Source organism: Mustela erminea, chromosome 6 (assembly GCF_009829155.1).
Source record: "Mustela erminea isolate mMusErm1 chromosome 6, mMusErm1.Pri, whole genome shotgun sequence".
Classification (NCBI taxonomy): Eukaryota; Metazoa; Chordata; class Mammalia; order Carnivora; family Mustelidae; genus Mustela; species Mustela erminea.
In genome coordinates this window covers 84268541-84295325 of record NC_045619.1, presented here as the reverse complement: position 1 = coordinate 84295325, position 26785 = coordinate 84268541, and the positions used below count along the sequence as shown (strand labels likewise).

The window sequence follows — 26785 nt, the reverse complement described above, 5'->3', positions numbered from 1 at the left end:
AGGAAACAAACTGAGGGTTGCTGGCAGGAATGGGGGTGGGAGGGATGGGTTGGCTGGGTGATGGACACTGGGGAGGCTATGTGCTATGGTGAGCACTGTGAATTGTGTAAGACTGATGAATCACAGACCTGTACCCCTGAAACAAATAATACATTATATGTTAATAAGAAAAAGATCTACTTTTGCTTATCCATCTAAGTGTCCTATGTGGGAATAGGCATTATCTTTAATGCCTTATCCTTCTCTGTCATTCAGTTTTACCGAGCAGCTGTTAGGTGTCAGGCACTGGAGAGACAGCTGTGGCAGCACAGAAGCCTCTGCCCTCCTGTCAGTGTCACTCTGCAGGTAATACAGACATAGTTCAAAGTGCAGTGATGTGATGGCAAGCACCACCAAGAACGACAGCAGGATAAGGAGACAGAGGGTGATGGGATGTGCTGTTTGATGGAGGAGGTAAAGAAAGAGGAGGCAGCATTAGGAACCTGAATTAAGGGATGGAGAGCCTTGTGGATATGGAGGGTGGGGACAACAAGTGCAAAAGCCCTTAGGTGGGACTTATTGCTAAGTTGTACAGAACTGGGTATCAGGTGTCAGATGTTGGTAGCAGCGACATGAGGTAGTTTCCTCAGGGCTCTGCAGATGGGATGAATTCCTGTGATTTGCAGTTTTTGTATCACTAAGGGATTAAATTCCTGACTACCACATTTCAGTCCTACTCTTTGGTCAGGGGAGGCCTTGACTGACAAACCCATTAGAGCATAGGGTGGCAGTTTTCCCAAAGGGAAATAGACATTGTCACCAGAAGGAGGGAAGGATGCCTGGTGAGCAGATACAAGCATGAACTGTTCCCAAATGGAGGCAGACAGTGCGGCATGGGAGCTGGGTGCCTGTCACCCGTGCACTGCCTGCTGGTTCACTTCTTGCCTCTGCCTTAGGCTCAAGATGTGACCAACACCACTGTGGGTGGCTTTTCTCCTGTAAGGCTCAGGACCAGCTGCTGCATTCACTTCAGCCCTTGGAGGTTAGTGGGTGCTGGGGTGGGATGTGCCTGTCAGGGTGGGAGCAGCTCCTTGGTTAGTCAATCCACACTCACTAAGCACCTGCTCTGGGCTGGTCCTGCCATATTATGGGCTCACAGCCCACAGGAGACCAGATCCCACACTGCAATGACAGCTCAGCCTGGTCAGGGCTGTGACGGGAAAGCCTGAGGTTCTGGGTTTGGGGAGCCCAGTGGTGGAGGGGAAAAGTAAGCACGTAAAGCCGGCATTGGAGGGTACCCTGAGTGTGAACACAGCATATGAGGGGAGAGCACAGCCTTGGGGACTAGTGACATTCTCCTCCCTCCCCAGGTCAGTGAGGCATGAACAGGGGCCAGGACAGCTAGACTGCACATCTCCCAGGACCCTAGAAAGGTGACTCAGGAGGCCAAGTGGAGGCAGGGGAGGGACATGGTGAAGGAAAAACCCTGCCTAACCTGACCTCTTGCCTTGCCACCATGCTGCACTGGTGTGGTGAAGGATGCCACAGAGTCCATGGTCCGCGTGGAGCTGCTCTCCACCGGCTGGACCATCTCTGTGGCCACTTCACTCACATAGTGTACAGCTGAGCCAGGGCAGGGCCAGGAGGGAGTTGGTGAGTGATGAGGGGTCTTACTCGCCCCACTTGTTCTGTGCCCACAGGACTCCCCTGCTTCCCTGTGGCATGACTGAAACCACTATGGAAGCATAAACGTGAATGGAAAGTAAGGTGGACACACTAGTGCTTCAGCAAGACTTGCCTATAAACTGAACACGTTTTTCTCTTCCTCATTCTTGAAGCATCCTGCTCCCTTCACTTGTGTTTCTGTAGAATTCTTTGTTCCAGACTTTTGGTATTGATGTTGACATCCTGATGACATCAATGTAGACTTACTAATGACTTGTATGGCTGGTGGCATGGCTAGTCATGAGACCACTTGGAAGGCAGGATGAAGGTGGCTGGCCCCACATACCAGATTTGTATTGAAACTGCCCAAATCCTGTAGTTTCCTAGGAAGTCCTCAGCCTTTTACTCCTGTAAGCCTGAAGTTTTGCAGTCTTGGAGGCATTAGCCTGCTGGAGGTTTCTTAGCCATGGAGTAATAAACTGTCTTCCTTCTTCATATCTAAACTCTGTCTTCTCTCTGGAGCGAAGAGATTGGTTTTGGACAACATGACTTTTCTGCTCTGGAGCACAGAGGCTATTTTTTGACAACATGACCTTGCCATGTACAGCTCGCAGATGTCCATCCATGGCTTCTGAACTCTTCTCCAGGATGGTGAGTGCTCCGCAAGGGACAGGGAGGAGGGGCCATGTGGTGGGACCTAGACAGGACAGAGCAGATGGACACACCCATCTCTCTGACTCCAGGAGCCACACTCCTGCCCAGAATGATGCCCATGACTTAGCAACCCTAACACAGTCATAACAGGGCCAGGAACTGGGAGGGCAGGGTTCCCCAAACACTGAGTGTGTGTGCCCATGTGTATGTGGTTATGCTGGATGTCTGGGGATGGAGGAATCTGTATGGCCCACCTGAATGTTCTGCTCCCAACTCCAGGCTGGTCATGTGAAGCAGGCATGGCTGGGACTGAGGGCAAAATAATCTCTCCAACACCCTCTGACTACACGAGCATATAATGGTTAAGGCCTGGGCTTGGAGACAGTTTGGGTGACCTTGGTCATGTGACTGGTTGTGTGACTTTGGGCAGGCAACTTCCCATCTCTGCCTTTCTATCCCCTAGGCTGTGAAATGGAGGCCTCTGGATGGGGCTGCTGTAGGATGAATCTTCCTGGTCCATCTGGTGTTCAGTGTTGTACTGGAAGCATTTGATATGTTGCTGTGATCCTCCAGCCTTTACCTCCCAAAAGGGCTGGATCTGCAAACACATTAAGTGGGCCCAGGCAGATGAATGGGCAGGAATGCTCTCCTTTTGGGGCCCACATTTTTGTGGTTATTGTTTTTTTTTTCCTTTAAACTGTCTAAACACATATTCCTGTACCTGCTTATAGCCAACTTTGGAAGGGTCAGGGAAGTCCTCCTGGAGAAGGAGACATCTGTGCCAGGACCTCTGAGTAGTGGGTGTCTGGGCCATCCTCTTGCAGGGGTGATGGAGTGCCGTGGGGGCTGGAGTGAACCAAGGTATGGATGATTATTCCAGTTGGTTGCTCAGGCAGTGATGAGGGCAGCTGGAGGCCAGTGCACCTGTGCCCATTTGCCTATTGCCCTTTGTCCTTCTCAGTTTCCTATAAAGCTTAATATCAGACAGCATGTCAGGAAATAAATATCTCAATTCTAGGAAGCAAACAGTACTCCCATACTAAAGGCCAATTTAATGTGATTTTTATGGTGTTAAAAAGCGTTGACCTTTGACTGACATTGCATCTGTAAAATATGAGTGTAAATAAGGTAAAAAGCAGTTTAGGTCTTGACATGACGAGGTGAGTGGTGGAACAGCTGATGGAATGATAGTGGTTTGATTCATCCTTGCTGGTAGGTAAGGAAAAGGAGGGCATTTGTAAGTGGAACTATATCTTCTTCTTTTTTTTTTTTAAGATTTTATTTATTTATTTGACAAAAGAGATCACAAGTAGGCAGAGAGGCAGGCAGAGAGAGAGAGAAGGAAGCAGGCTTCCTGCTGAACAGAAAGTCCAATGTGGGACTTGATCCCAGGACCCTGAGATCATGACCTGAGCCGAAGGCAGCAACTTAACCCACTGAGCCACCCAGGCACCCTGGAAGTACATCTTCTTGAGTCCTTAGTTAATCCAGAGAAGGTCTACTTTAATTATATTTTATTTATTTATTTATTTATTTATTTATCATTCATTCATTCATTCATTCATTCATTCAGAAGGAACATAGTTTTTGGGGAGACCTGGGATACAGATGAAGCAGCCCCAGGGCATCCTATTCATCATACTCAAAAATGTACAAAGAAGGTTTTGTTAAAAGAGATCCATTGGAATGTTGGTTCCTTTGGGCAATTTCCCAAACTCATCCTTTGAAGGGTGTGGACACTTCGAACCATTTCCTTGAAGGCAACTGTAGTCTGTTAGAGACAGAAAGCTCAGTGGTGCCTTTTTGTTTTTCACAAAGAGCATTTTTTTAAAATTTAATTTTAATTTTTATTACAATTAATTTTAATTTTATTTTATTCAAGTGTTTATTTTTATCAGTGTTCCAAGATTCATTGTTTATGCACCACACCCAGTGCTCCGTGCAATATGTGCCCTCCTTAATATCCATCACCAGGCTCACCCATCTCCCCTACTCCCCTCCCTTCCAAGGGAGGGCACCTTGGCTCTTTCTGTTGAAGGGCATCTTGGTTCTTTCCACAGTCTGGTGATTGTGGCCATTGATGCTAGGAACATTGGGGTACATATGGCCCTTCTTTTCACTATATCTGTATCTTTGGGGTAAATACCCAGTAGTACAATTGCAGGGTCATAGGATAACTCTATTTTTAATTTCTTAAGGAATCTCCACACTGTTTTCCAAAGTGGCTATACCAACTTGCATTCCCACCAATGGTGTAAGAGGGTTACACTTTCTCCACATCCTCTCCAAGACTTGTTGTTTACTGTCTTGTCAATTTTGGCCATTCTAACTGGTGTAAGGTGGTATCACAATGTGGTTTTGATTTGAATCTCCCTGATGGCTAGTGATGATGAACATTTTTTCATGTGTCTGTTAGCCATTTGTATGCCTTCTTTGGAGAAGTGTCTGTTCATGTGTTCTGCCCATTTTTTGACATGATTATCTGTTTTGTGTGTATTGAGTTTGAGGAATTCTTTATAGATCTTGGATATCAGCCCTTTGTCTGTACTGTCATTTGAGAATATCTTCTCCCATTCCATGGGTTGCCTTTTTAAAAAAAATTTCTTTTCAGTGTAACAGTATTCATTGTTTTTGCACCACACCCAGGGCTCCATGCAATACATGCCCTCCATAATACCCACCACTGGGCTCACCCAACTTCCCACCCCCACCCCTTCAAAAACCAGAGTCCATAGTCTGTCATGGTTCATCTCCCCCTCCAATTTCCCCCAACTCCCTTCTCCTCTCCATCACCCCATGTCCTCCGTGTGATTTCTTATGCTCCACAAATAAGTGAAATCATATGATAATTGACTCTCTCTGCTTGTCTTATTTCACTCAGCATGATCTCTTCCAGTCCCATCCATGTTGCTACAAAAGTTGGGTATTCATACTTTCTGATGGAGGCATAATACTCCATAGTGTATACGGACCACATCTTCCTTATCCACTCGTCTGTTGAAGGGCATCTTGGTTCTTTCCACAGTTTGGCGACTGTGGTCATTGCTGCTATGAACATTGGGGTATAGATGACCGTTTTTCCACTACATCTGTATCTTTGGGGTAAATACCCAGTAGTGCAATTGCAGGGTCATAGGGAAGTTCTATTTTTAATTTCTTGAGGAATCTCCACACTGTTCTCCAAAGAGGCTGCACCAACTTGCATTCCCACCAACAGTGTAAGAGGGTTCCCCTTTCTCCACATCCCCTCCAACACATGTTGTTTCCTGTCTTGTCAATTTTGGCCATTCTAACTGGTGTAAGGTGATATCTCAATGTGGTTTTAATTTGAATCTCCCTGATGGCTAGTGATGATGAACATTTTTTCATGTGTCTGATAGCCATTTGTATGTCTTCATTGAGAAGTGTCTGTTCATGTCTTCTGCCCATTTTTGGACATGATTATCTGTTTTGTGTGTGTTGAGTTTGAGGAGTTCTTTATAGATCCTGGATATCAGCCTTTTGTCTGTACTGTCATTTGCAAATATCTTCTCCCATTCTGTGAATTGCCTCTTTGTTTTGTTGACTGATTCCTTTGCTGTGCAGAAGCTTTTGATCTTGATGAAGTCCCAAAAGTTCATTTTCGCTTTTGTTTCCTTTGCTTTTGGAGACATGTCTTGAAAGAAGCTGCTGTGGCCAAAGTCAAAGAGGTTACTGTCTATGTTCTCCTCTAGGATTTTGATAGATTCCTGCCTCATGTTGAGGTATTTTATCCATTTCGAGTTTATCTTTGTGTATGGTATAAGAGAATGGTCGAGTTTCATTCTTCTATACATAGCTGTATATATATATATATACACACACACATATATATCCCAGCTTCGTTTATTGAAGAGATTGCCTTTTTTCCACTGTATATTTTTTCCTGCTTTGTTGAAGATTATTTGACCATAGAGTTGCAGGTCCATATCTAGGCTCTCTACTCTGTTCCACTGGTCTATGTGTCTGACTGACTTAACTTTGCTCTGCATTACATTTTCCAGTTCCATCCATATCATTGCAAGTGGCAAGATTTCATTTTTTTTTATGATTGAGTAGTATTCCGGCATACATATATACCATCTTCTCTCTCTCTCTTTTAAATTAACATATAATGTATTGTTTGTCTCAGGTGTACAGGTTGGTGATTCATCAGGCTTACACAATTCACAGTACTCACCATAGCACATACCCTCCCAATGTCCATCATTATACCACATCTTCTTTATCCACTCATCTGTCGATGAACACTTGGGCCATTTATCTATTTTGGCTATTGTAGATAATGCTGATATAAATGTAGGGGTGCATGGATTCCTTTGAGTTAGTGTTTTTGTAGTCTTTGTAGTCCTTTATCTTAAATTAGAAAATATAGGAGTACCTGTATGGCTCAGTTGGTTAAATATCTGACTCTTGATTTGGGTTAAGATCATAATCTCAGGGTAGTGAGATGAAGCCCTGCATTGGGCTCCATGCTCAGTGGGGAGTCTACTTGTTCCTCTCCTTCTGCCCTTCCTCCTGTTCTCTTTCTAAAACAAACAAACAAATAAAATCTTTAAGAAATTCTTCAACACATTGAAGTCTGGTTTCCACCCACTCCCACTCCCACTGTTACTGATTTTACACATTTATGAAAGATAATATTTCAGAGCATGAGAAGCCAGTCAGTAGGTGTAGACTGCCCAGGTTTAAATTGGTCCAAACCAGTTCTCCTCAAGTCTAATCACTGAAAAATCCTTTACATGAATGTGCATTTTGCCTAATATCTCTACTAGAAAATTAGATTTCATGTATGAGAGATGGGTTCAATTGCTCTGGGGAACTGACCAGTTTTTTTTTTTTTAAATTGATTTGACAGAGATCACAAGCAGGCAGAGAGGTAGGCAGAGAGAGAGAGAGAGAGAGAGAGAGAGAGAGAGGAGGAAGCAGGCTCCCCGCAGAGCAGAGAGCCCGATGTGGGGCTCGATCCCAGGACCCTGGGAGCGTGACCTGAGCTGAAGGCAGAGGTTTTAACCCACTGAGCTACCCATGTGCCCCCAAACTGACCAAATCTCAATGCTAGTTTTCTACTTCCTTTCTCCTTTTAGCAATTTTAAGATTTTAAAGTATAACACTTCTTAATACAATAAACCAACAAATTCTCTAGATACTTCTAAGCAACAAGGTTTAGCAAATGGACAGTTTTCATGGAAATAGGCTTCTTCTTCTTCTTCTTCTAAAGATTTTATTTATTTGTTTGACAGAGAGAGACACTGGGAGAGAGAGAACACCAGCAGGGAGAGTGGGAGAGGAGGCAGGCTTCCTGCTGAGTAGGGAGCCTGATGTGGGACTTGATCCCAGGACTCCAGGATCATGCCCAGAGCTGAAGGCAGATGCTTAACGACTGAGCCACCCAGGTGTGCCACAAATAGACTTCTTAAGGACATGTAAATAGACCATTATAAGTAGCAAAGCTGAAGGTGAGTTCATATAGAGAATATTCCCTTGTAAATTGAGGGCAAAAATTACAGCATTTCTTGCTGCTTCTTTTGCCTGACATAATGGGTGTAATAAAGCAAAACACAGGTGAAAGGAGATTGAAGTTTACCAGCTCCTCAACAAGACTTGAAGACTACTGCCTCCAGATTTGATTTTCTTTTTCAACATTACTTTGGCTCTTTGGGGTATTTTCTGGTTCCATACAAATTTTAGAATTGCTTGTTCCAGCTCTGTGAAAAATTTTATTTTGATAGGGATTGCATTGAATGTGTAAATTGTTTTGAGTAGCATAGACATTTTAACAATATTTGTTAATACCAATTCCTGATCATGGAATGTTTTCCCATTTCTTGCATCTTCCTCAATTTCTTTCATAAGTGTTCTATAGTTTTTAGACAATTCTGACTTGTTTCACTGCATTGGAAGGAAATTGCATAATGTTCTTAAGTAATTTGAGTGGTAGTGTTGTCTGTTTTATTAAGGTGTAATTTCCTCAATCTGATATTTGTTATTATCATGAAGCATGTGGTTGAATATCACTTAATATTACTTTGTATTAAAGAGAGAATCATTAGAATTTTTTATTGTTAAATATTTGAGGTCATAAGAAATGTTGAATATTATTTTCATGCCTATTAAGAGTCTATTAGGGTGGACATATGATTATTCACTTTAACCTACTGATTTGAGGGATCAAATCAATAACAAAGTTTGCTTGATCTTGGATTATTATTTACATTGTTATTCTTTCAGTATACTTTACACTTGATCTTAGCCAAAAGTCCAAGAAGTGATTCAGTATACTTTCAGATTCAACAGATTAATATTTCATTTAGAATTGTCTATATAATCATTACAAGATGATAATATTACAGGTTTGAGTCAGAGTTACTTTAGCTCTCAAAATGCATTGACAGCTTCCCCTATTATTCTGTACTCTAAACAATTCATATAACATTGAAGTTTGGATTCATTTGAAACACTGTCTGTGCTTGTTGCCCTTTTGAGCTAATTCTTTGATTTTTTAAAAATTTTAATTATCTAATGGCTCAATTTTCTTTTTCTTGACTTACATATTTTTAAAAATTGAACAAAAGCCCACTTTTCAAATTTTTTGAGATGATTCTTAACATTTCCTTAAAATTTTTATATTTTACATCTGTTGTGTTACTGTTTTTTTGAATATGCTCTACAGGGTTATATTAACTTTTAGAGTTTTTTGAATGACTACAACCTTAATTTACTTCCCAATTTTGTTTTTCTGTTTTCTGACTTGTTAATTTGTGCTTTTAGTTCCTTTATCCTCCTTTTCATATTTAGTTTCTGTTATCTTTCTAATGCTTGGATTTGAGCTTTTAGAAACTTAAATTTTCAATGAATTCAATGAATTATATGAATTCAATGAATTAATATAAGGATAGATAGATTACAATAAAGAAATCTAAATACTGGCAATATTTTATAACTTTAGTATATCATGTTCTAATATTCATAATATACTACATAGAGTTTTGATTGTTTTGTTGACATAGGATCTTTTTTTTTTCTATTTACCAATGCTTTATTTACCAGGGGTTGGGATTTGCAAAAGTTATCTTCTATTTAATCAATGTCTCTTTTGTTTTTAGTACTTCCTGCAATTCCTCACAGTCAGATGCCAAATCTCCTGAAATGATCATTGAATCTTTTCAACCTAATTATTTTGTTGTCTTATCAATATGTTTTGTGGAAAATTGTCTTCACATTCTCTTCCAACCAACAGAGCACAGACTTTCCAAATAAGGAGCCCAAATCAAGCCCAAATCAAATCTGAACAGAGCCTGCCTTGGAATAATAGGCAGGCTCTGTTCAGACAAGCTCTGGAATTTTTCTTCCAAGTTATATGACACTGTGTGTGGGAGAAAGTGGGGAGAAAAGAAGAAATGTGAAGGAACAGTCTTTGTAACTGTGTCTTTGTCACTACTTAGAGATATTTCCCCAGTGTCCTTCTCACAGCCGCCTTCACCTCTTTGTTCTTTAGGCTGTAGATGAGGGGATTCAGCAAGGGCGTGACTACACTGTACTGCAAGGAGATGAGCAGATCCAAAGAGGAACCCAAGGGAGGCATGAGATAACAAAGAAAACCTGAACCAAAGAACAGGGTCACTGCAATGAGGTGGGAGGAGCAGGTGGAGAAGGCCTTGGTTCTGCCTGAGGTGGAGCTGATGCTCAGAATAGTGGAGATAATACGAGCGTAGGAGAAGAAGATTGGGAGGAATGTTCCAAGCCCATGCAATAAAATGGAAGAGAGCAGGATATTGGTAGTGATGGAGATATCAGAACATGACAGAGGGAAAAGGGCAGGCAGCTCACAAATGTAGTGGTGTATAGTTTGGGCCTCACAGAAGTCCAGGTTAATACCCAAAAGCACAATGATAAATGCATCGAGAGAGGCCAGGCCCCATGAGGCCACCACCAGCCTCACACAGAGCTGGCTGCTCATCACCTGGCCATAGAGCAGTGGGTGGCAGATGGCAGCATAACGGTCATAGGCCATCACTGAGAGCAGAAAGGCTTCAGTTCCTGCACCAAAAAACACAAAGAACACCTGAGTCAGGCAGGCCTCTACTGAAATAGTTTTCTTCTCAGAGAGAAGGTCCTTCAGTAGCTTGGGCTCAGTGACTGAAGAGAAACAGAGGTCTAGGAAGGACAGGTTGCTCAGGAAGAAGTACATGGGGGTGTGGAGGCGGGCATCAGTCCTGATCACCAGCAGCATCATCAGGTTCCCCGTCACGGTCAGGAGGTAAATCCCCAGGAAGAACACAAAGAGCAGAGCCTCGATGTGGGGGTTGTTGGACAGCCCGGTGAGAATAAACTCAGTGATGGTGCTGTGGTTCCTCCAGGCCATTTGTGGAGGGGATTTCTTGGAATAAAATACAAAGGGAATGATACCACCTATGATAGTTTCCATTTTTTAGGGCATCATCATGTCTTCTTATACATCCCTCCCATCCTGCTTAGTTTGACCTTGTGCTCAGGTATTTCAAAGCTGCTCTCACTGTATCTCAGGGAGAGTTTTTATCCTTTCTTGTACTTTAGAGTACTTTATCCTTTCATGCACTTTAGAGAATTCTATTCCTGTTTTACAGGGATTTATTTGAAAAATAATATGGCTGGCTCACTTACACATTAGTGTTACTCACTTCTTGTTGCATGCTTCAAAGTTCAGAGAGACTATGGACTCTGAGAAACAAACTGAGGGTTTTGAAAGGAGGTTGGGGAGATGGGTGAGCCTGATTGTGGGTATTAAGGAAGGCATGTATTCCATGGAGCACTGGGTGTGGTGCATAAACAATGAATCGTGGAACACTGAAAAAATAAAAAAAAAAAGAAAAGAAATCCTTACAATAATGTTTCAAAAACCATTATATAACATATCTACAGCAAACCATTATATAACATATCTACAGCAAACCATTATGTAACATATCTACAGCAAATAAACCTTTTCTCTTCTCTTCATTCTTTTTATTCAAAATAATCCAAGTCTTCTTACTTCCTAAACAGTGTGCTAAACTTAATAGTACTTTTTTTTTTTTTTGGTATGCAGAGTATAAAAAAAAATTTCCTATCTGTTTTCATGCATGGAAATTTCCCCCATTTTACCCTGGAGGAAGATGATATTGAGCCCTGTTGAGAACCTGTAGAAGAGCCAGGAAATGAATTCCCTAGTTTTCTCCTAATTCTCATCTCAGTGTCTAGGCCTGGTTCCAGAAATGAAGAATACTTTTCTTCCCCTGACATTCAGATTTTCTTATTTGCCCTTACCCTATATTATTGCCTTTTTGGCCCATTTTGATACTAGAAAGGCCTATTTATTTTTGTGTCTTTGATTGTATTGTTCTCCTTTTAGATGTTCTTCTTCTTTATTCCACGGACCTGCATTTTCAACTGCCTTCCAGCATCCCCTCAAATCCTGCTATTTCCTTGTCAAGTGTACTTAAAAACCTGATTCTATTAACAAATCCATCAGCCCAAGCTCAAGCTCACCCTCGATACAAGTCTAGGTTACCTGTGTGCCTGGAGCATACAGTGCAATGTCTTCCTTGGTGTGTGACCTCAGCTAGATCCAGTGGTGATGAAGTATAAATAGCTGGAGGATTTACTTTTGAGGATCTTGCATGGATAAAATTATAAACAGTGTTGAAAGAAAACATTTTGCTTGGAATCTACTCAACTGAAGTGGAAAGGTAAGTTTCTTTTTTGCTTTTCAAAGATTTGGAGAGCACCAAGGATTTGTGGATAGCTCTATCCTGAAAATAGTTTCTAGTTTTCTACTTTTACTCATAAGGCAGTACCTGACCACAGTATCTTTGGGGAGTTCAGGTTCTCATCTAAGAAGACTAGCATTTTTGCAAAACTATTTTTCATTAGTGTGCTAACATCCACACTTCGTGTGGATGATGGCAGCAGCTATTTTTGTCATATGATCTTGGGATCTCACCCTTCTCACCATCCTAAATAGCAAATCAAATGGACTCCACGGATTTCTTTAAAGACCAAGGACAAAGTCTTCTATTCAATTCTAGATTACATTCCAAGCATGAAAATGCATCTATTTTAAACAAGAAAATGAATATTAGCTTTCATTCACTGTTTAGAATGAAAGACATTTTCAGCTTTATTTCATACTGACATTAAGAGACACTGATGTCAGATCTACACGAGGTTGAGGACAAAAGACTAAAATTAAACAAGGGGTAATTGAAAGGGTAAAATATGTAAATATGAGGATTTCAGAAGTGTTCTAGAGTTTTTGGCTATATTTGGAATGAATAAGTGAATGAAGGGTGTGTTTGGAAGGTCATTTCCCAAATGGTTTGAGGCTTCTAGGGGCTGGATGCCCTGTTCTGACCTTATGTGCATGAGGAAGAATTTGAAAGGGGAGAAGGATATCAGTACTGGAAGCAGGAGGGACCAAAAGGTCAATGTAACCCAGTTGAAACTATTTTCATAGCTGTCCTCTCCAGTATCTCTCATACTATTCATATTTTCACAGTGATGACTGGATCGGAAGCTTGTTCTAGTAATTGAAAAAAATACAAATAGAAGGTCTGTGCAAGCAAGGGAATAAGTAGTTTCAATGAGTCAACATCTATTTCTGATATTCTCATTTCATTCCTGGTGTCAACTTTCTGCAGTCTTTTTGGGATCCTAACGCACAAGAGGATTTATGTCTAGACTGTGAGATGTCCCTGTCACAATGTCATGAGGAAGTGAAGACAGATCTTTCTCATATCTTGTCCAAGGCAGCTGGGATAAATGAACATTTTCAGGAACAGAGACATCAGGGTCCAATGTAGGGAAGAAAGTGGCCTAGGAAGGGGTGGGAAGTTTCCACCACAAACTTAGGAAAGAGGAATAGGTTGAACAGGAGTCTCAGGATCTAGCAGTAGTGGGATGTATTAGAAAGTTCCAGGGGATGGGCTCATGGTGGGGCATGGTGAGCAAAATTATAACACACATAGAACTTTCTAGGAATTAAAAATGGAGGGATAACAGATAAGTTGAAGGATATTACCATACTCCTGGCTTTTCCTGGAGGAGGCAGCTCCTGTGCGTTCTGCTTTCCCATTCAGACGGACACATCATAAAGAAAGTCTCCCCATGAGAGAACCTACGCCTGACTCTTGACAGAACAGATAGTTTTATCTTCTGGCTGTCAGAGGGTATTAGACATTAGAATAGTTCAAACTTTACAAACACTGAGGATAAGAGGATATCAAGATCATTTCCTGAATACCTGAACCTAGAGTGGTGTCATTCTGCAATGCAGGCCACTATCCGGAAGGACAAGAATGGTATCTCTAAAGAAGCTCATATTTTCAACTGGCATATACTTCATTAAAACTTCCTCACCTGATTTCGGATCTAGCAACCTGCCATCTCATTTATTTCCTCTGTAATTCTGAATACTATTTTAAGAATACTACTTAAAGAAAGAACAATCTAACACAACCAATCAGAGACCATCTGTAGTTACATAGCGTTGTGCTGGGTTGGGCACCCAGGGGAAGCTGGGCCAATGCCTTGTATTCTCTGAAGTCTAGTCTGAAACCAGGTTCTGGACTCAACTAATTAACACAGTTTGCAGTTAACTAGAAAGGTAAACAGATAGGGGAGTATTTGAAATTTCTGAATTGGAGCAATTACTTAAAGCCTAAAAGAGAATTTTATTAGGCTGGTTGGGACTGGTGAAGGAAGAATAAGAATGTGGGGCTTCATCCCAGGACCCTGGGATCAAGACCTGAGCCAAGGCAGAGGCTTTAACCCACTGAGCCACCCAGGGTGGGGTGTATCTTTAAACAACATGATGTATCTTTAAACAACATCTGTCTTATCTCCCCATCTCCCATTTTCTGGCAATCATCATTTACTCTCTTTTTTGTGTGTGGTTTTTTAAGATTCTATACATAAGTGGTATCATACAGTACCCGTCTTTCTATGTCTGACTTATCTCACTTAACATAAAGTGCTCAAGAGGCATTTATGTTGTTACAAATGGTACGGTGTCCTTTCTTATGGCTGGATAATATTCCATTGTATACATACACAACATATTCCTTATCCATTTCTTTCTTTCTTTTTTTCTCATTTATTTATTTGCAAGAGAGAAAGAGAGAACACATGAGAGGCAGAGGGAGAGGGAGAAGCAGATACCCCACTGAGCAGGGAACCAGACATGGGGCTCAATCCCAGGACCCCAGGATCAGGACCTGGGTGGAAGGTGGATGCCTAACCAACTGAGCCATCCAGGTGCCCCTATCCATTTATTCCTTGATGGACACTTAGATTATTCCCATATATTAGCTATTGTGAATAATGTTGCAGTAAACACAAGATTGCATATATCTCTTTGATATCCTATATTCATTTCCTTTTGGTAGATACCAAGAAGTGGAATTGTTGGATTATATGGTAGATCCATTCTTAACTTTTTTGAGAAACCTCATATTGTTTTCCATAGTGGCTGAACCAGTTCATATTCTCATAACATAATACCCTACATTTGGTAATAGCTACCAAAAATGACATGAAACACCCTTTTCAAGGCCTAGTAAGAGATAGCAGAACCTGTGATGCTACTACTAGTTATCATCAACCCTCTCCTTTCCCTGGATGTACACAAAGTTAGGGATTGAAACAAACTGGGGATGGGTGTTCATTTCATTGGCCTTATTGGGAATTTAGTGTTCATGGTGAGAAGTTATTTCCTTCTTTTCTCATAGGGGAAAATAGGATTGCTTTTCTTTTGTAGAATCCAAATAAATGGGGTCTTAAGAGAAGAGCTCACAAAAACAGGAAATGCCTGGAAGCAGAATAGACTGAGATCTCATTCCTCTGTTAGAATCTACTTCAGCAGTAGACTTGCTGATCTTTCCTCTGTTTTTCTCTGAGCCATAGAGAGAAGAATTGGGAAAGGTGACAGATGAGATGGGTGTGGGGTGGGTGTGAAGGGTCTGGGGTGTGTGGAAATACAGCAGCCACCCTACCCACTATTTGGTATGGCAAGGATGATGCATGAATTTCCTTGGTTGGGGGCATGTGGGGAGTCAATTTGTCATCCTGGTAGACAGCTGACTTTGGACTCTAATTCTTACATCTAAGGTTGTTTTTAGGGGAGGATCCCTCAACAGCAAGAGGCCATGGAGTGCTGCTAGTATAGGAGAAGAGGCAGGAGAGAGTAGAGTGAATAGGAGTCAAGTCTTCTGAGTCAGGGAACTGTGCACTGAGGAGGATCAGTGGGATCTTAAAAAGAGCTCCAATGTGCCTCCACCAGAGTTGGTTTGTATGATGGCTGTCCTGAGGTCATTCTTTCGGTCAGTCACTGCTAACTCGAAAACAAGTGACAATCAACAGGAAGAAATGGCGGGGGGTGGGAGGTTGGGGGAACCAGGTGGTGGGTATTAGAGAGGGCACGGATTGCATGGAGCACTGGGTGTGGTGCAAAAATAATGAATACTGTTATGCTGAAAATAAATAAAAAATAAATTAAAAAAAAAAAGAAAATAACAACAGGGCAAATTACAGAGAGTCATTTGTTTTGTTCCCTCTGTCTTTTTTTGTCCCCCAGACTACGGAAATTGGCCTTGAAGAGGTGGTAGAGGGGATGTGTCTGCGCCAGATTAGGCCTCTTCAGAACAGTAAGATCCTAGCTCAAACCTGCATTTGGGGAAAGAGAGGAGTGAGACTTCAGTGAAATATATGTCTTAAGTTAGAATATACATATATTAAACAAAGTGATATAGAACATTAAGGATCTGCTGATATGTCTTTTAAATGTAAGAAAATGGAGATTATACAGCCAGTTGAATTAAGTAACTGGAAAAAAACCAGTTTCATGTGTATTTGCCATGGAGTTGAGACTTCCCAATGAATGTATTACATTAAAAGCTTTTCTTTAGATGATTTTATTTATTTATTTAACAGAGAGATAGCACAAGTAGGCAGAGCAGCAGGCAGAGGGAGAGGGAGAAGCTGGCTCTCTGTGGAGCAGGGAGACCGATGTGGGACTCAATCCCAGGACCCTGGGAACATGGCCTGAGCCAAAGGCGACCACTTAACCAACTGAGCCACCCAGGCGCCCTACATTAAAATCTTTATGTACAAGAGGCATTAGAAGAAAATATACCTAAGTGTGGGTGATGGAATTATTTTTTGATAATTATCATCTTTTCTTTAACATAACTGTTTTCTTATTGCAACTTAAAAATTAGAAATAAAGATGTGTTATTACTTAACATGTGATTCATTACATGATATATTTTGTGATAACACTTGTTTATGAAAAAATAAAGTAAAATGGAATGACAGTGTTTTAACCTATTAATCAAAATGCTGCAGGTTCATCTGGCACAGGTCAAGAAAGAATTCTTCTTCTTCTTCTTCTTTTTTTTTTTTTAAGATTTTATCTATTTATTTGGGAGAGAGAACATGCATGACAGAGAGCTAGACAGAGCATGAGCAAGGGAAGAAGCAGACGGAGAAGCAGACTCCCCACCAAGCAGGCAGTCTGCTGCAGTGCTGGATCACAGGACCTTGGGACCATGACCGGAGCTGAAGGCAGATGCTTAACCAACTGCACCACCCAGGTGCTCCAAGAAAGAATTCTTGAGACATTCTATGGTGCAACTTAGTAAGTTTATTTAAGTAGCACTGGAACAGGACCTATAGACAGAAAGAGCTGCACTTGCTGTGTGAGGCTGGTAGTTATTATTATTATTATTTTAAAATTCAATTGGCCAATATTTAGTACATCATTAGTTTCAGATGTAGTGTTCAATAATTCATCAGTTGCCTATAACACCCACTGCTCATCACATCATGTGCCTGCCTTAATGCTCATCACGCAATTACACCATTCTCCCACCCCCCATCCCTCCAGCAACCCTAAGTTTGTTTCCTATAATTAAGAGTTTTTCATGGTTTTTCTCCCTGATGACTTCCCATTCAGTTTTTCCTCCCTTTTCCTATGATCCTCTGCACTGTTTCTTATATTTCACATATAAGTGAAACCATATGATAATTTTCTTTCTCTGATTGACTTATTTTGCTTGGCATAATACCCTCCAGTTCCATCCATGTCAATGTAAATGGTAAGTATTCATCCTTTTTAATACCTGAGTAACATTCCATTGTATATATGTACCACATCTTCTTTATCCATTCCTCTGTCGATGGACATCTGGGCTCTTTCCATATTTTGGCTATTGCAGACATTGCTGCTATGAACATTGGAGTGCAGGTGCCTCTTCAGGTCACTGCATCTGTATCTTTGGGGTAAATAACCAGTAGTGCAACTGCTGGTAAGATAGCTCTATTTCCAACATTTTGAGGAACCTCCATGCTGTTTTCCAGAGTGGCTGCACCAGCTTGCATTCTCCCCAACAGTGTAGGAGGGTTACCCTTTCTCTGCATCCTCATCAGCATTTGTTGTTTCCTGATTTGTTAATTTTAGCCATTCTGTCTGGTGTGAGGTGGTATCTCATTGTAGTTTTGATTTGTATTTCCCTGATACTGAGTGATATGGAACATTTTTTCATGTGTCTTTTGATCATTTATATATCTACTTTGGAAAAATGTCTGTTCATGTCTTCTGCCCATTTCCTGACTGCATTATTTGTTTTTTGGGTGATGAGTTTGATAAGTTCTTTATAGATCTTGGATACCAGCCCTTTATCTGATATATCATTTGCAAATGTCTTCTCCCATTATGTAGGTTGTCTTACCCAGAAATGGACCCTCAACTCTATGGCCAACTAATCTTCGACAAAGCAAGAAAGAGTATCTGATGAAAAAAGGATAATCTCCTTAATCTCATGAAACAAACGGAGGGTTGCTGGAGGGTGGGGGAGCCGGGTAGGGTGGCTGGGTTAGAGACACTGGGGATGGCATGTGCTAACATGAGTGCTGTGAAATTTGTAAGCCTGATGATTCACAGACTTGTACCCTGGGGCAAGTAATACATTATATGTTAACAAAAAGAAAAAAGAAAAAGAAAAAGAAAAAGGACAGTCTCTTTAATAAATGGTGCTGGGTCACTTACGGCTTGTCTCAAACTGAGGGTTGCTGGGGGGAGGGGGGTTGGGAGAAGGGGGGTGGGGTTATGGACATTGGGGAGGGTATGTGCTTTGGTGAGTGCTGTGAAGTGTGTAAATCTGGCGATTTACAGACCTGTACCCCTGGGGATAAAAATACATGTTTATAAAAAATAAAAAAATTAAAAAAAAATTAAAAAAAAACGAAAAAAAAAATGGTGCTGGGAAAATTGGACAGCCACATGCAGAAGAATGAACCTGGACCATTTCCTTACACCACACACAACGATAAACTCAAAATGGATGAAAGACCTCAATGTGAGACAGGAATCCATCAAAATCCTAGAGGAAAACCCATGCAGCAACCTCTGTGACCTTGCCCACAACAACTTCTTACTAGACATACCTACAAAGGCAAAAAGAAGAATAAACTATGGGGACTTCATTAAGATAAAAAGCTTCTGCACAGCAAAGGAAACAGTCAAGAAAACCAAAAGGCTGGTGGTTATATCTGCTTAATCAAAGAGAAGAGGGACTGCAGGGAGTATCAGATTACAAAAGTTTCCTCACATTTGTTTGAATCTACTCTTAAAACTACTGTTGCAACATTCTTTTGGTGCTTATCATTAGTTCAATAGTAACTGTCAGTGAGATATGAAGGCAGTAGTGAAACCCTTAAAGAATGTAGCAACCTGGGGTGCCTGGGTGGCTCAGTGGGTTAAAGCCTCTGCCTTTGGGTCAGGTCATGATTCCAGGGTCCTGGGGTGGAGCCCTGCATGGGTTTCCCCGCTCAGCAGGGAGCCTGCTTCTTCCTCTCTCTCTCTCTCTCTTCCTGCCTCTCTGCCTACTTGTGATCTCTGTCAAATAAATAAAAATCTTAAAAAAAAGAATGTAGCAACCAGCATGTGTTTGATCCTTACTGAAACTATGCAGACTGTAAATCCTCCTTCCTGACTAAGGGTCAACATTTTCCTGCTTCTGTCCCTCATCAATAACAAGTATTTTAGGGTGTCATTATTGTTAGACAGAAAATAACATTGAACAAGTATAAGTTATCACACTTAAAACAATCTATTTTGAGGAAAATCATTAATAGTATAGAAAAATTTCTCAGAAGATACAAATTTGGTGAATTATATAACACATACTGCATATTTCATAATGCATGCTAGAATATATGAAAAGGAAATTACTCCAAAACAATTGACTAGACCCCCTTGCCTTCCCCAAGTGGGCTAAGTGGAAAAAACAAACCTCTTGAAGGAGGTTAATTGTTGCAGAGGGCTGCATTTTCCTGTCTTACCCTAGAAGGGGTGACATTTTCCCTCGTTTTGAAACTCTCAAGAAACAGAATCAATAGAGTTCTTTGTATCACCCAAATCACTTACCTGCTGATGGCGCTGACCTGAATTTTAGTGTTTTTGTCTATCTGCAAGGGCTTCTTCATTAAAGCACCAAGGCCCCCACAGACCCCAAGTTTATAACTTTTCTTTCCCTGAGATTCAACAGTTTTTGGTGAAATCTTATGGTTTTCATGCCTTTCTGTACATTTAATCCTAAAAAATAATCCAGTACACACACATTGTTTTATTCAGTGTCAATGAAACAGTAATACAGTGTCAATGAAACAGGAATAAATTATGATTAAAACTTTTAATCAAGACGAGTATATATTCCATTGATCAGCCTTTGAGCAGGATTTAATCGGAACCACCTTCACCTACCCTCGCCCTACCCTCAAGCTTATCTGTGTGGCTCTTTCTTAAGCTCTTCTGTGGTGTCTTTTAGCATCTAAAACAATGGGCCATCAGGAAGATTGTAGTAACAACTCAACAGATATCTTGAAGCCTGTAGTTCTTTCCTTATTGATCATCTCTTTGTAGCTTGCTACCTGTGCCGTTATAAACATTTTCCCAAGGTTCTTTTCAGAGCTGCTTTTTTTTTCTTTGTTTCTCAGGCTGCAGATGAGGGGATTCACTAGAGGAGTGACCACACCATATTGTATAGAGAAGATCAGCTCCAGATCCTGAGGTTGGCATTTGATGACGGGGGAAAGCCGAGCCATGGAAGAAGCTCACTGCAGTGAGGTGGGAGGAACAAGTGGAGAAGGCCTTGCTTCTGCCTGCGGTGGAGCTGATGCTCAGGATGGTGGAGACAATGTGCACATAGGAGATGAAGATCAGGAAGAATGTACCAAAATCATGTAGGAGTGTGGAACATACCGGGTCGGTGAGGTTGGCAGAGACGTCAGAGCAGGACAAAGGGAAGAGGGAGGGCAGCTCACAGCTGTAGTGATGGATGGTATGGGCTGCACAGAAGTTCATAGCCAGGAGGATGTTGGTAAGTTTATCCAGGAAACTCAGGGTCCATGAAGCCCATAACAACCTCATATACAGCTGGCTGCTGACCATAGAGCAGAGGGTGACAGATGGCAGCATAGCAGTCATAGGCCACGGCAGAGAGCAGTAAAATTTCTTTTCCTGCAATGGCAACTGCAAAGAAGGCTTGAGTCATGCATCCCTCTATTGAAATGATTTCCTATTTATTTATTTATTTTTAAGATTTTATTAATTTATTTGAGAGAGAGACAGTGAGAGACAGCATGAGAGAGGAGAAGGTCAGAGGGAGAGAAGCAGACTCCCTGTGGAGCTGGGAGCCCAATTCGGGACTCAGTCCTGGGACCCTGGGATCATGACCTGAGCTGAAGACAGTTGCTTAACTAATTGAGCCTCCCAGGCGTCCCGATTTTTCCTTTTAGACAGGAGGTTCTCCTGAAGCTTGGACATAGTGACTGAAGAAAAGCAAAGATCCAGGAAGGAGAGGTGACTCAGGAAGAAGTATATGGGTGTGTGGAGGTGAAAATCAGTTCTGATCACCAGCAGCATTGGCAGGTTCCCCACTAGGGTCAGGAGGTAAATCCCCAGGGCAAAGAGCCATGCCTGGACACTGAGGTCCGCAGGCAGCCCAAGAAGGATGAAATCAGTGATTGTGCTGTGGTTTCTCCAGGCCATTTAGAGAGCATGTTTCCTAGAAATAAATTGTTAGGGTACAGAGTCGACCACCTCTCAATTAGACAGAGAACACTCTCGATAATGCAAGTCACACAGCGAGGTTTATTTCCAGCTAGCTGGGGTCCAAGTATCCGCCTGTCACAGCAGGTTTCAACAAGGACCCTGAGCACTCAAAGCCAAGGGTTTATATAGCATTTTAAAGGCACTTTTCCATAGCTACATACATATCTTGTGCCCCACTTTGACAGTTTAACTTTGTTTAACCTTTTGCCACCCCGGCATCACCTTGGTGCCATCCTGGCAGTTAAGTGAGATTTAGGTTTGGAAGAAATTTAACTTTATTTACATTTCCTTCTGCCTCGGCCTCCCTCAGTTTTATGGTGGGGAGGGCAACCTTAGGCCTTGAGGAACTGAGCCATTTGTCTCTGGAAATTGGGCCATTGAAGAGATAGCCCTTTTTGTTGTAAATCACCAGGACATTTGCAAACCAAGGGAGACTCCTGTCTTGCAGGATTGTGATCTCTGCAAGTTAACTATTTGTTTTTCTTTAACATCTGGTCCCTATGGCGCCATCGCCTAACTGCCCTGGTGGTATATGATTAAGTTGTTTCTTAGGTTTTAGCTACTTTCTCTTATCTCAAGTTACATGCACTGTGTGGGCTGGTTACGGACACTCAGTAAAATGGTTTCCCAGCCTTCAGGATGGCCATTCTTATGCTAACCCACTCTTACAGTGCAAGGTGCCAGCTTTTGCTTTGCCAAGATGGCTGTACTTATGTCAGGGCTAGACTTGAGGTGAGTACAGCCTTGTTTTTCTTGGCTTCCACACCTGGAGCTGATTTCCAGGACTTGTTTTTAAGTCCCCTGGGGGAAGGGGAGCAGGGACAGTAAAATAGGTCCTTACAAAATATAGAATGGACTCAAAACTTGTCTTGATTACACCCAGTTACAGAGTGAAGGACCCTCTTTTAGGTATATGTTCCTAATTATTTAGGTTTCACATATGCCTTTGTTGACTATCTAGAATCCCTTCTTCCCCATCTGGTATTTGGTTTCAAACTCACTGTGATATTTCCGTATAGCTGTTAATAATTCCGTATAGCTCTGAAAGCCTGCAGAGGAAATTTGCGATTTCGTTCAGATCTAGTCCATGATCAGTTTATTCTGTGTCCTTCAACTGGACACTGGTTTATAAGCAGTGTTCTGGGCATATTTAATACATTGTAGCAGAGTTGCTAAGGGGCTGTTTCAGCATTTATCTTCTCTTCTTCATTTTCCAACCTGTTCTTGACCCATTTCAAAACCCTCCTAAGATTCATAATAGCTTAATAGTATCATTTTGTCTTTCCATAGCTTTTTATCACTGATAATACACATTAACATATAATGTTGATCCTTTGGGACAAGATTAAAAGATGATTTTGTGTGTGTGTGTGTGTGTGTGTGTGTGTGTGTGTGTTTTTAAAAAGAAAACAGAGGCTCCATATGGCATCGCTTAGCTTAAGACCTCATGTCAGTATGCCAACACTTAATACATAACCTAACTCCTAACTGCAGTTTCAACTTCCTACAAAGGTAAACTTCAGCCAGTCAGCATGGAGATTTCTTGGTCAACACTAAGAAATTTACTGGTAGCCCTCTTCTGTTCTCTTTAGGAAGGCAACTTTGCCTAAAACAATGGACTCTTTCCTAATAATTTCCTTTTTTCCACTTTCTCTCTCTACCTTTGAAAAACCTTTCCTTTGGAACTCCCCTCTACTTCTTAGAATGTTGCCTGATTCATGAATCAATTAATAAAACCAATTAGATCTTTAAAATTTACTCAGTTGATTTTTGTTACTTAAATATATGTGTGCATGTGCGTGTATATATTACACAGATATCAAGCATACATTATACATATACATATCAAAGCACATTAAAGTTACTGAATAAAAACAAATCTGGTATCCTAGCGGAGTGTGGTGTGGTAGCTTAGAGAAAATGCTTTTGGGTATGCAGATTGTGTTCAGAAGGAGGTAATAAAAGGTTTTCTTTGCATAGTATGCATGAGGTAGTGAGCTATTCCATTCAAGTGTGTACTCTTCAAAATTTTGTTGACATATTAACTCCTATTGTGCTTTTGTGAACTGCAGGATAAGAGATAGTCATGAACACCTAAAGGTTCCTTAGTGACTCTGCTGGGGTTGTTACAAAATATTGTTATCTTGGATAATAATCCAGTCAAGACCAACAATTTCTAGTACTCAAGCAAGAGGCAAACAGGAAAATAGGTTGAAAATGATATAGAATGTTGAAATGGGCTGAAGCATGTTTGCCTTATATGAAAATCCAAAGTTTGATCATTATAGCTGGAAAGAGAATGTTTTCCAAGAAGAAATGATAATTGGCAAAAATGGCTTAGACAAATATCCTTTAGGTAGAAAGTCAGTGGAGTTCTGCAGAGAGTGGTTTGAGGGCACCAGGTGGGCACATAAAGAAGGGGCATAAAGAAGTGGGAGGCGTGAAGACAGACAAGAAGGACCCCAGGGCTTATGGTCCTCCAAAGTGGAAAGAGGTTATCATAGACCTTGTGTAGGGACATATTTCTCTATTTTGGTTTCATTTTAAATTCAGGGCAGAAGTCTTTCTTCATGATCAGTCCCAGGCACTGATGCAGTGAATTCCCTACATCCACACATATTCTGGGAAACACAGGTGTTCTGTTTTTCAGAACAGCTTCTGAAAGTTGACAGCTTCTCAGTGATCTCCCTCTCCAAACTGAATCCTTCCCCATCTCTACGTAGCACTATTTGCTCATACTGGGTCCTCTCCCTTTCCCCACCTCTCCTCTCTGCTCTCCTCATCATTCTAGCTTTATTCCCTTTTATGCCCTGTTTTTATAGTAGGAGTGTTTTGTTTATGTGTTTACTTGCTGTGAAAGGCAGAATTCTAAAGATGGCCATTTAAGATTCCTGCTCCGTAGTTCTTCAAACATGAATCCAGGGACTGCTGTGAAGGGATTTTGTAGATGTAATGAAAGTCCCAAATCAGTTGACCTTAAAATAAGAGATTATACAGGTGGGCCTAATCAGCTCTTTAGAAGCAGAGAGTTTTCTCCAGATGGTAGAAGAAGGGGACATGAGGGAGATTCAGAAAGTAAGAAATGGGTGATACATTGTTTTGAAAATGGAGAGGACCATGTGAGAAGTGAAGGGGCCTCAATGAGGAGAAAATGATCCCCATTCAACAGCCAGCAAGGAAACAGGGACCTTACACCTACATTTTCAAGGGGTCAAATTCTGTCAACAACCTGAACCTCCAGAGCCTGTGGAGAAGAGCCCAAGTGAGTCAGCACTTTGATTTTGGTCTAGTGAGACCCCAAACAGAGAACTCAGTGGCATTTGCTTCACTTTCTGAACTAGAGAACTTCAAGGTAATAAATGGATGTTATTTTAATTTGCTAAAGTTTTGGTAACTTTTCATGGAAATAACAGAAAGCAATAGAGACTAGTATACCTAGTAAATTGTGACTTCATTCTATTGGCCACATTTTCTATTTCTGCCTATTTCCAGAGACCTTACCACAACCTATGACCCTTTCTTCTACCCCATAAACCCCAAGTCTTTGTTTCCCTTTTCTAGAGACCCAGAATCTACTATTCCTATGAAATCTTTCCCTAGACAGATTAATTCAAATTAAACATTCAGGACACAAAATATTTCAGGCTTTATCCTATTTGATTGATTTTAAAAAATGTGAATCATGAATTGACGTGTTGTTAAGTAAATCTATGAAGCTGAGAAAGTTTTCTGACTTATGTGCTCTGTGTCTAAATAGGATTGATTCTGAGCCATAGAAAACAAATAGCTTCTAGCGCTTTCCTTGATAATTTTTAAAAAGGGAGAATCAGCAATGCACATTGTAACAGGCGACAAAACAGGAAATCAGGAACTTAATGTCAAACATGAGATTTCTTGCTGCAGTTCTATTTTATGTTTATTTCATGTTATATCTCTTCTGTGCCCAGACATTGTAAATATTTTATCATCAATCTTCTCAGAGCTTCTTTCACCTCCTTGTTCTTCCAGCTGTAGATGAGTGGATTCACCAGGGGAGTGATTACACTATACTGTATGGAAAGGATCAACTCCAGAGGTGAGCCTGAGGTTGGCATGAGATAGCGAACAATGGCTGAGCCGTAGAACAGTGTCACTGCAGTGAGGTGGGAGGAGCAGGTGGAGAAGGCTTTGCTTCTGCCTGTGGTGGAGCTGATGCTCAGGACGGTGGAGAGAATACGAACATAAGAGAAGAAGATCAGGAGCCAGGTGCCAATGGCATGCAGCAGGGCAGAGCAGAGTAGCACTGCTGAGTTGGTGGAGACATCAGAGCAGGAGAGAGGGAAGAGGGAAGGCAGCTCACAGGAGTAGTGGTGGATGGTTTGAACCTCACAGAAGTCCATATTCAAAGCCAGGAGGATGTTCACGAGTGCATCCAGAAAGGCCACGACCCAAGAGCCCCATACCAACCTCTCGCATAGCTGTTTATTCATTACCTGTCCATAGAGCAGAGGGTGGCAGATGGCAGCATAGCGGTCATAGGCCATTACTGAGAGCAGGCAAGCCTCAATCCCTGTAGTGGCAAACACAAAGAAGACCTGAACCAGGCAGCCCTCTACTGAGATGGCTTTCCTCTGAGACAGGAGGTTCTCCAGCAGCTTGGGCACAGTGACTGAAGAATAGAAGAGGTCTTGGAAGGAGAGATGGCTCAGGAAGAAGTACATGGGTGTGTGGAGGTTAGAATTTGTATGGATCACAAGTATTATCAGCAGGTTCCCCAGCAGAGTGAGAAGGTAAATTATCAGGAACAGAAAAAAGAGCAGAACCTGGACATGGGGGTCAGCAGACAGCCCAAGAAGGATGAACTCTGTGATGCTGCTGTGATTCATTGAGGCCATTTATGGTCACTGTTCTTTAGAGAAAAATTAGGAAGAGGATTGAAATCTCTCCCAGTTTCCAGAAGGCATCACTCTTTCCTATTTATTCTCTATATCTTTCCCTATATATTCCTTCTTGCCTGGTCTGATCTCCATTTTCAATAGCCCTCACATCTGCCTTCAGTAGTTCCATGGAGTCCTTATTTCTGGCCCTCTGCTGTGCTGTCTCTGAGCTCTGGATCAGCCCCACTGGGGACTTTTCCATAATAAAGCTAATATGCAAGGGTATGATTGACTGTGCAGGCCTACCAGAGAACTTCCCCATGACTAAATTACACAATCCTTTAGCTGGGTCCTTGTATTCCACCACATTTATCATCTTTTAGGAATTCCAGCAGATATCCTGAGGAGGTTGAGGCAGATCTTAGCTCACCTCTATTACCTCGTCTTTATTCCCTTCTTCAAAACTCTCCATGGTTCATTAACT

At 41.5% G+C, this 26785-nt stretch overlaps 3 protein-coding genes across 3 annotated transcripts; all 3 read right to left on the bottom strand.

Annotated features, from left to right (window-relative positions):
• Positions 1 to 9757: 9757 nt before the first annotated feature.
• LOC116592419 (olfactory receptor 8S1-like) lies at positions 9758 to 10681 on the bottom strand. The gene has a single exon (XM_032345625.1). It carries the CDS (start codon positions 10679 to 10681, stop codon positions 9758 to 9760), a length of 924 nt encoding a protein of 307 aa, XP_032201516.1.
• Positions 10682 to 20178: 9497 nt separating this feature from the next.
• Positions 20179 to 21382, bottom strand: LOC116593550 (olfactory receptor 8S1-like). The gene is given in 4 exon segments (XM_032347845.1): positions 20179 to 20392; positions 20394 to 20774; positions 20776 to 20909; positions 21110 to 21382. Coding segments are annotated over 4 exon segments (1002 nt in total).
• Positions 21383 to 25371: 3989 nt separating this feature from the next.
• LOC116593549 (olfactory receptor 8S1-like) lies at positions 25372 to 26319 on the bottom strand. The gene has a single exon (XM_032347844.1). It carries the CDS (start codon positions 26317 to 26319, stop codon positions 25372 to 25374), a length of 948 nt encoding a protein of 315 aa, XP_032203735.1.
• Between the last annotated feature and the right edge of the window lie 466 nt (positions 26320 to 26785).

Coding starts and splice junctions, on each gene's coding strand:
- LOC116593549 (XM_032347844.1), bottom strand. CDS start 26,319: ATGGCCTCAATGAATCACAGCAGCATCACAGAGTTCATCCTTCTTGGG.
- LOC116592419 (XM_032345625.1), bottom strand. CDS start 10,681: ATGGCCTGGAGGAACCACAGCACCATCACTGAGTTTATTCTCACCGGG.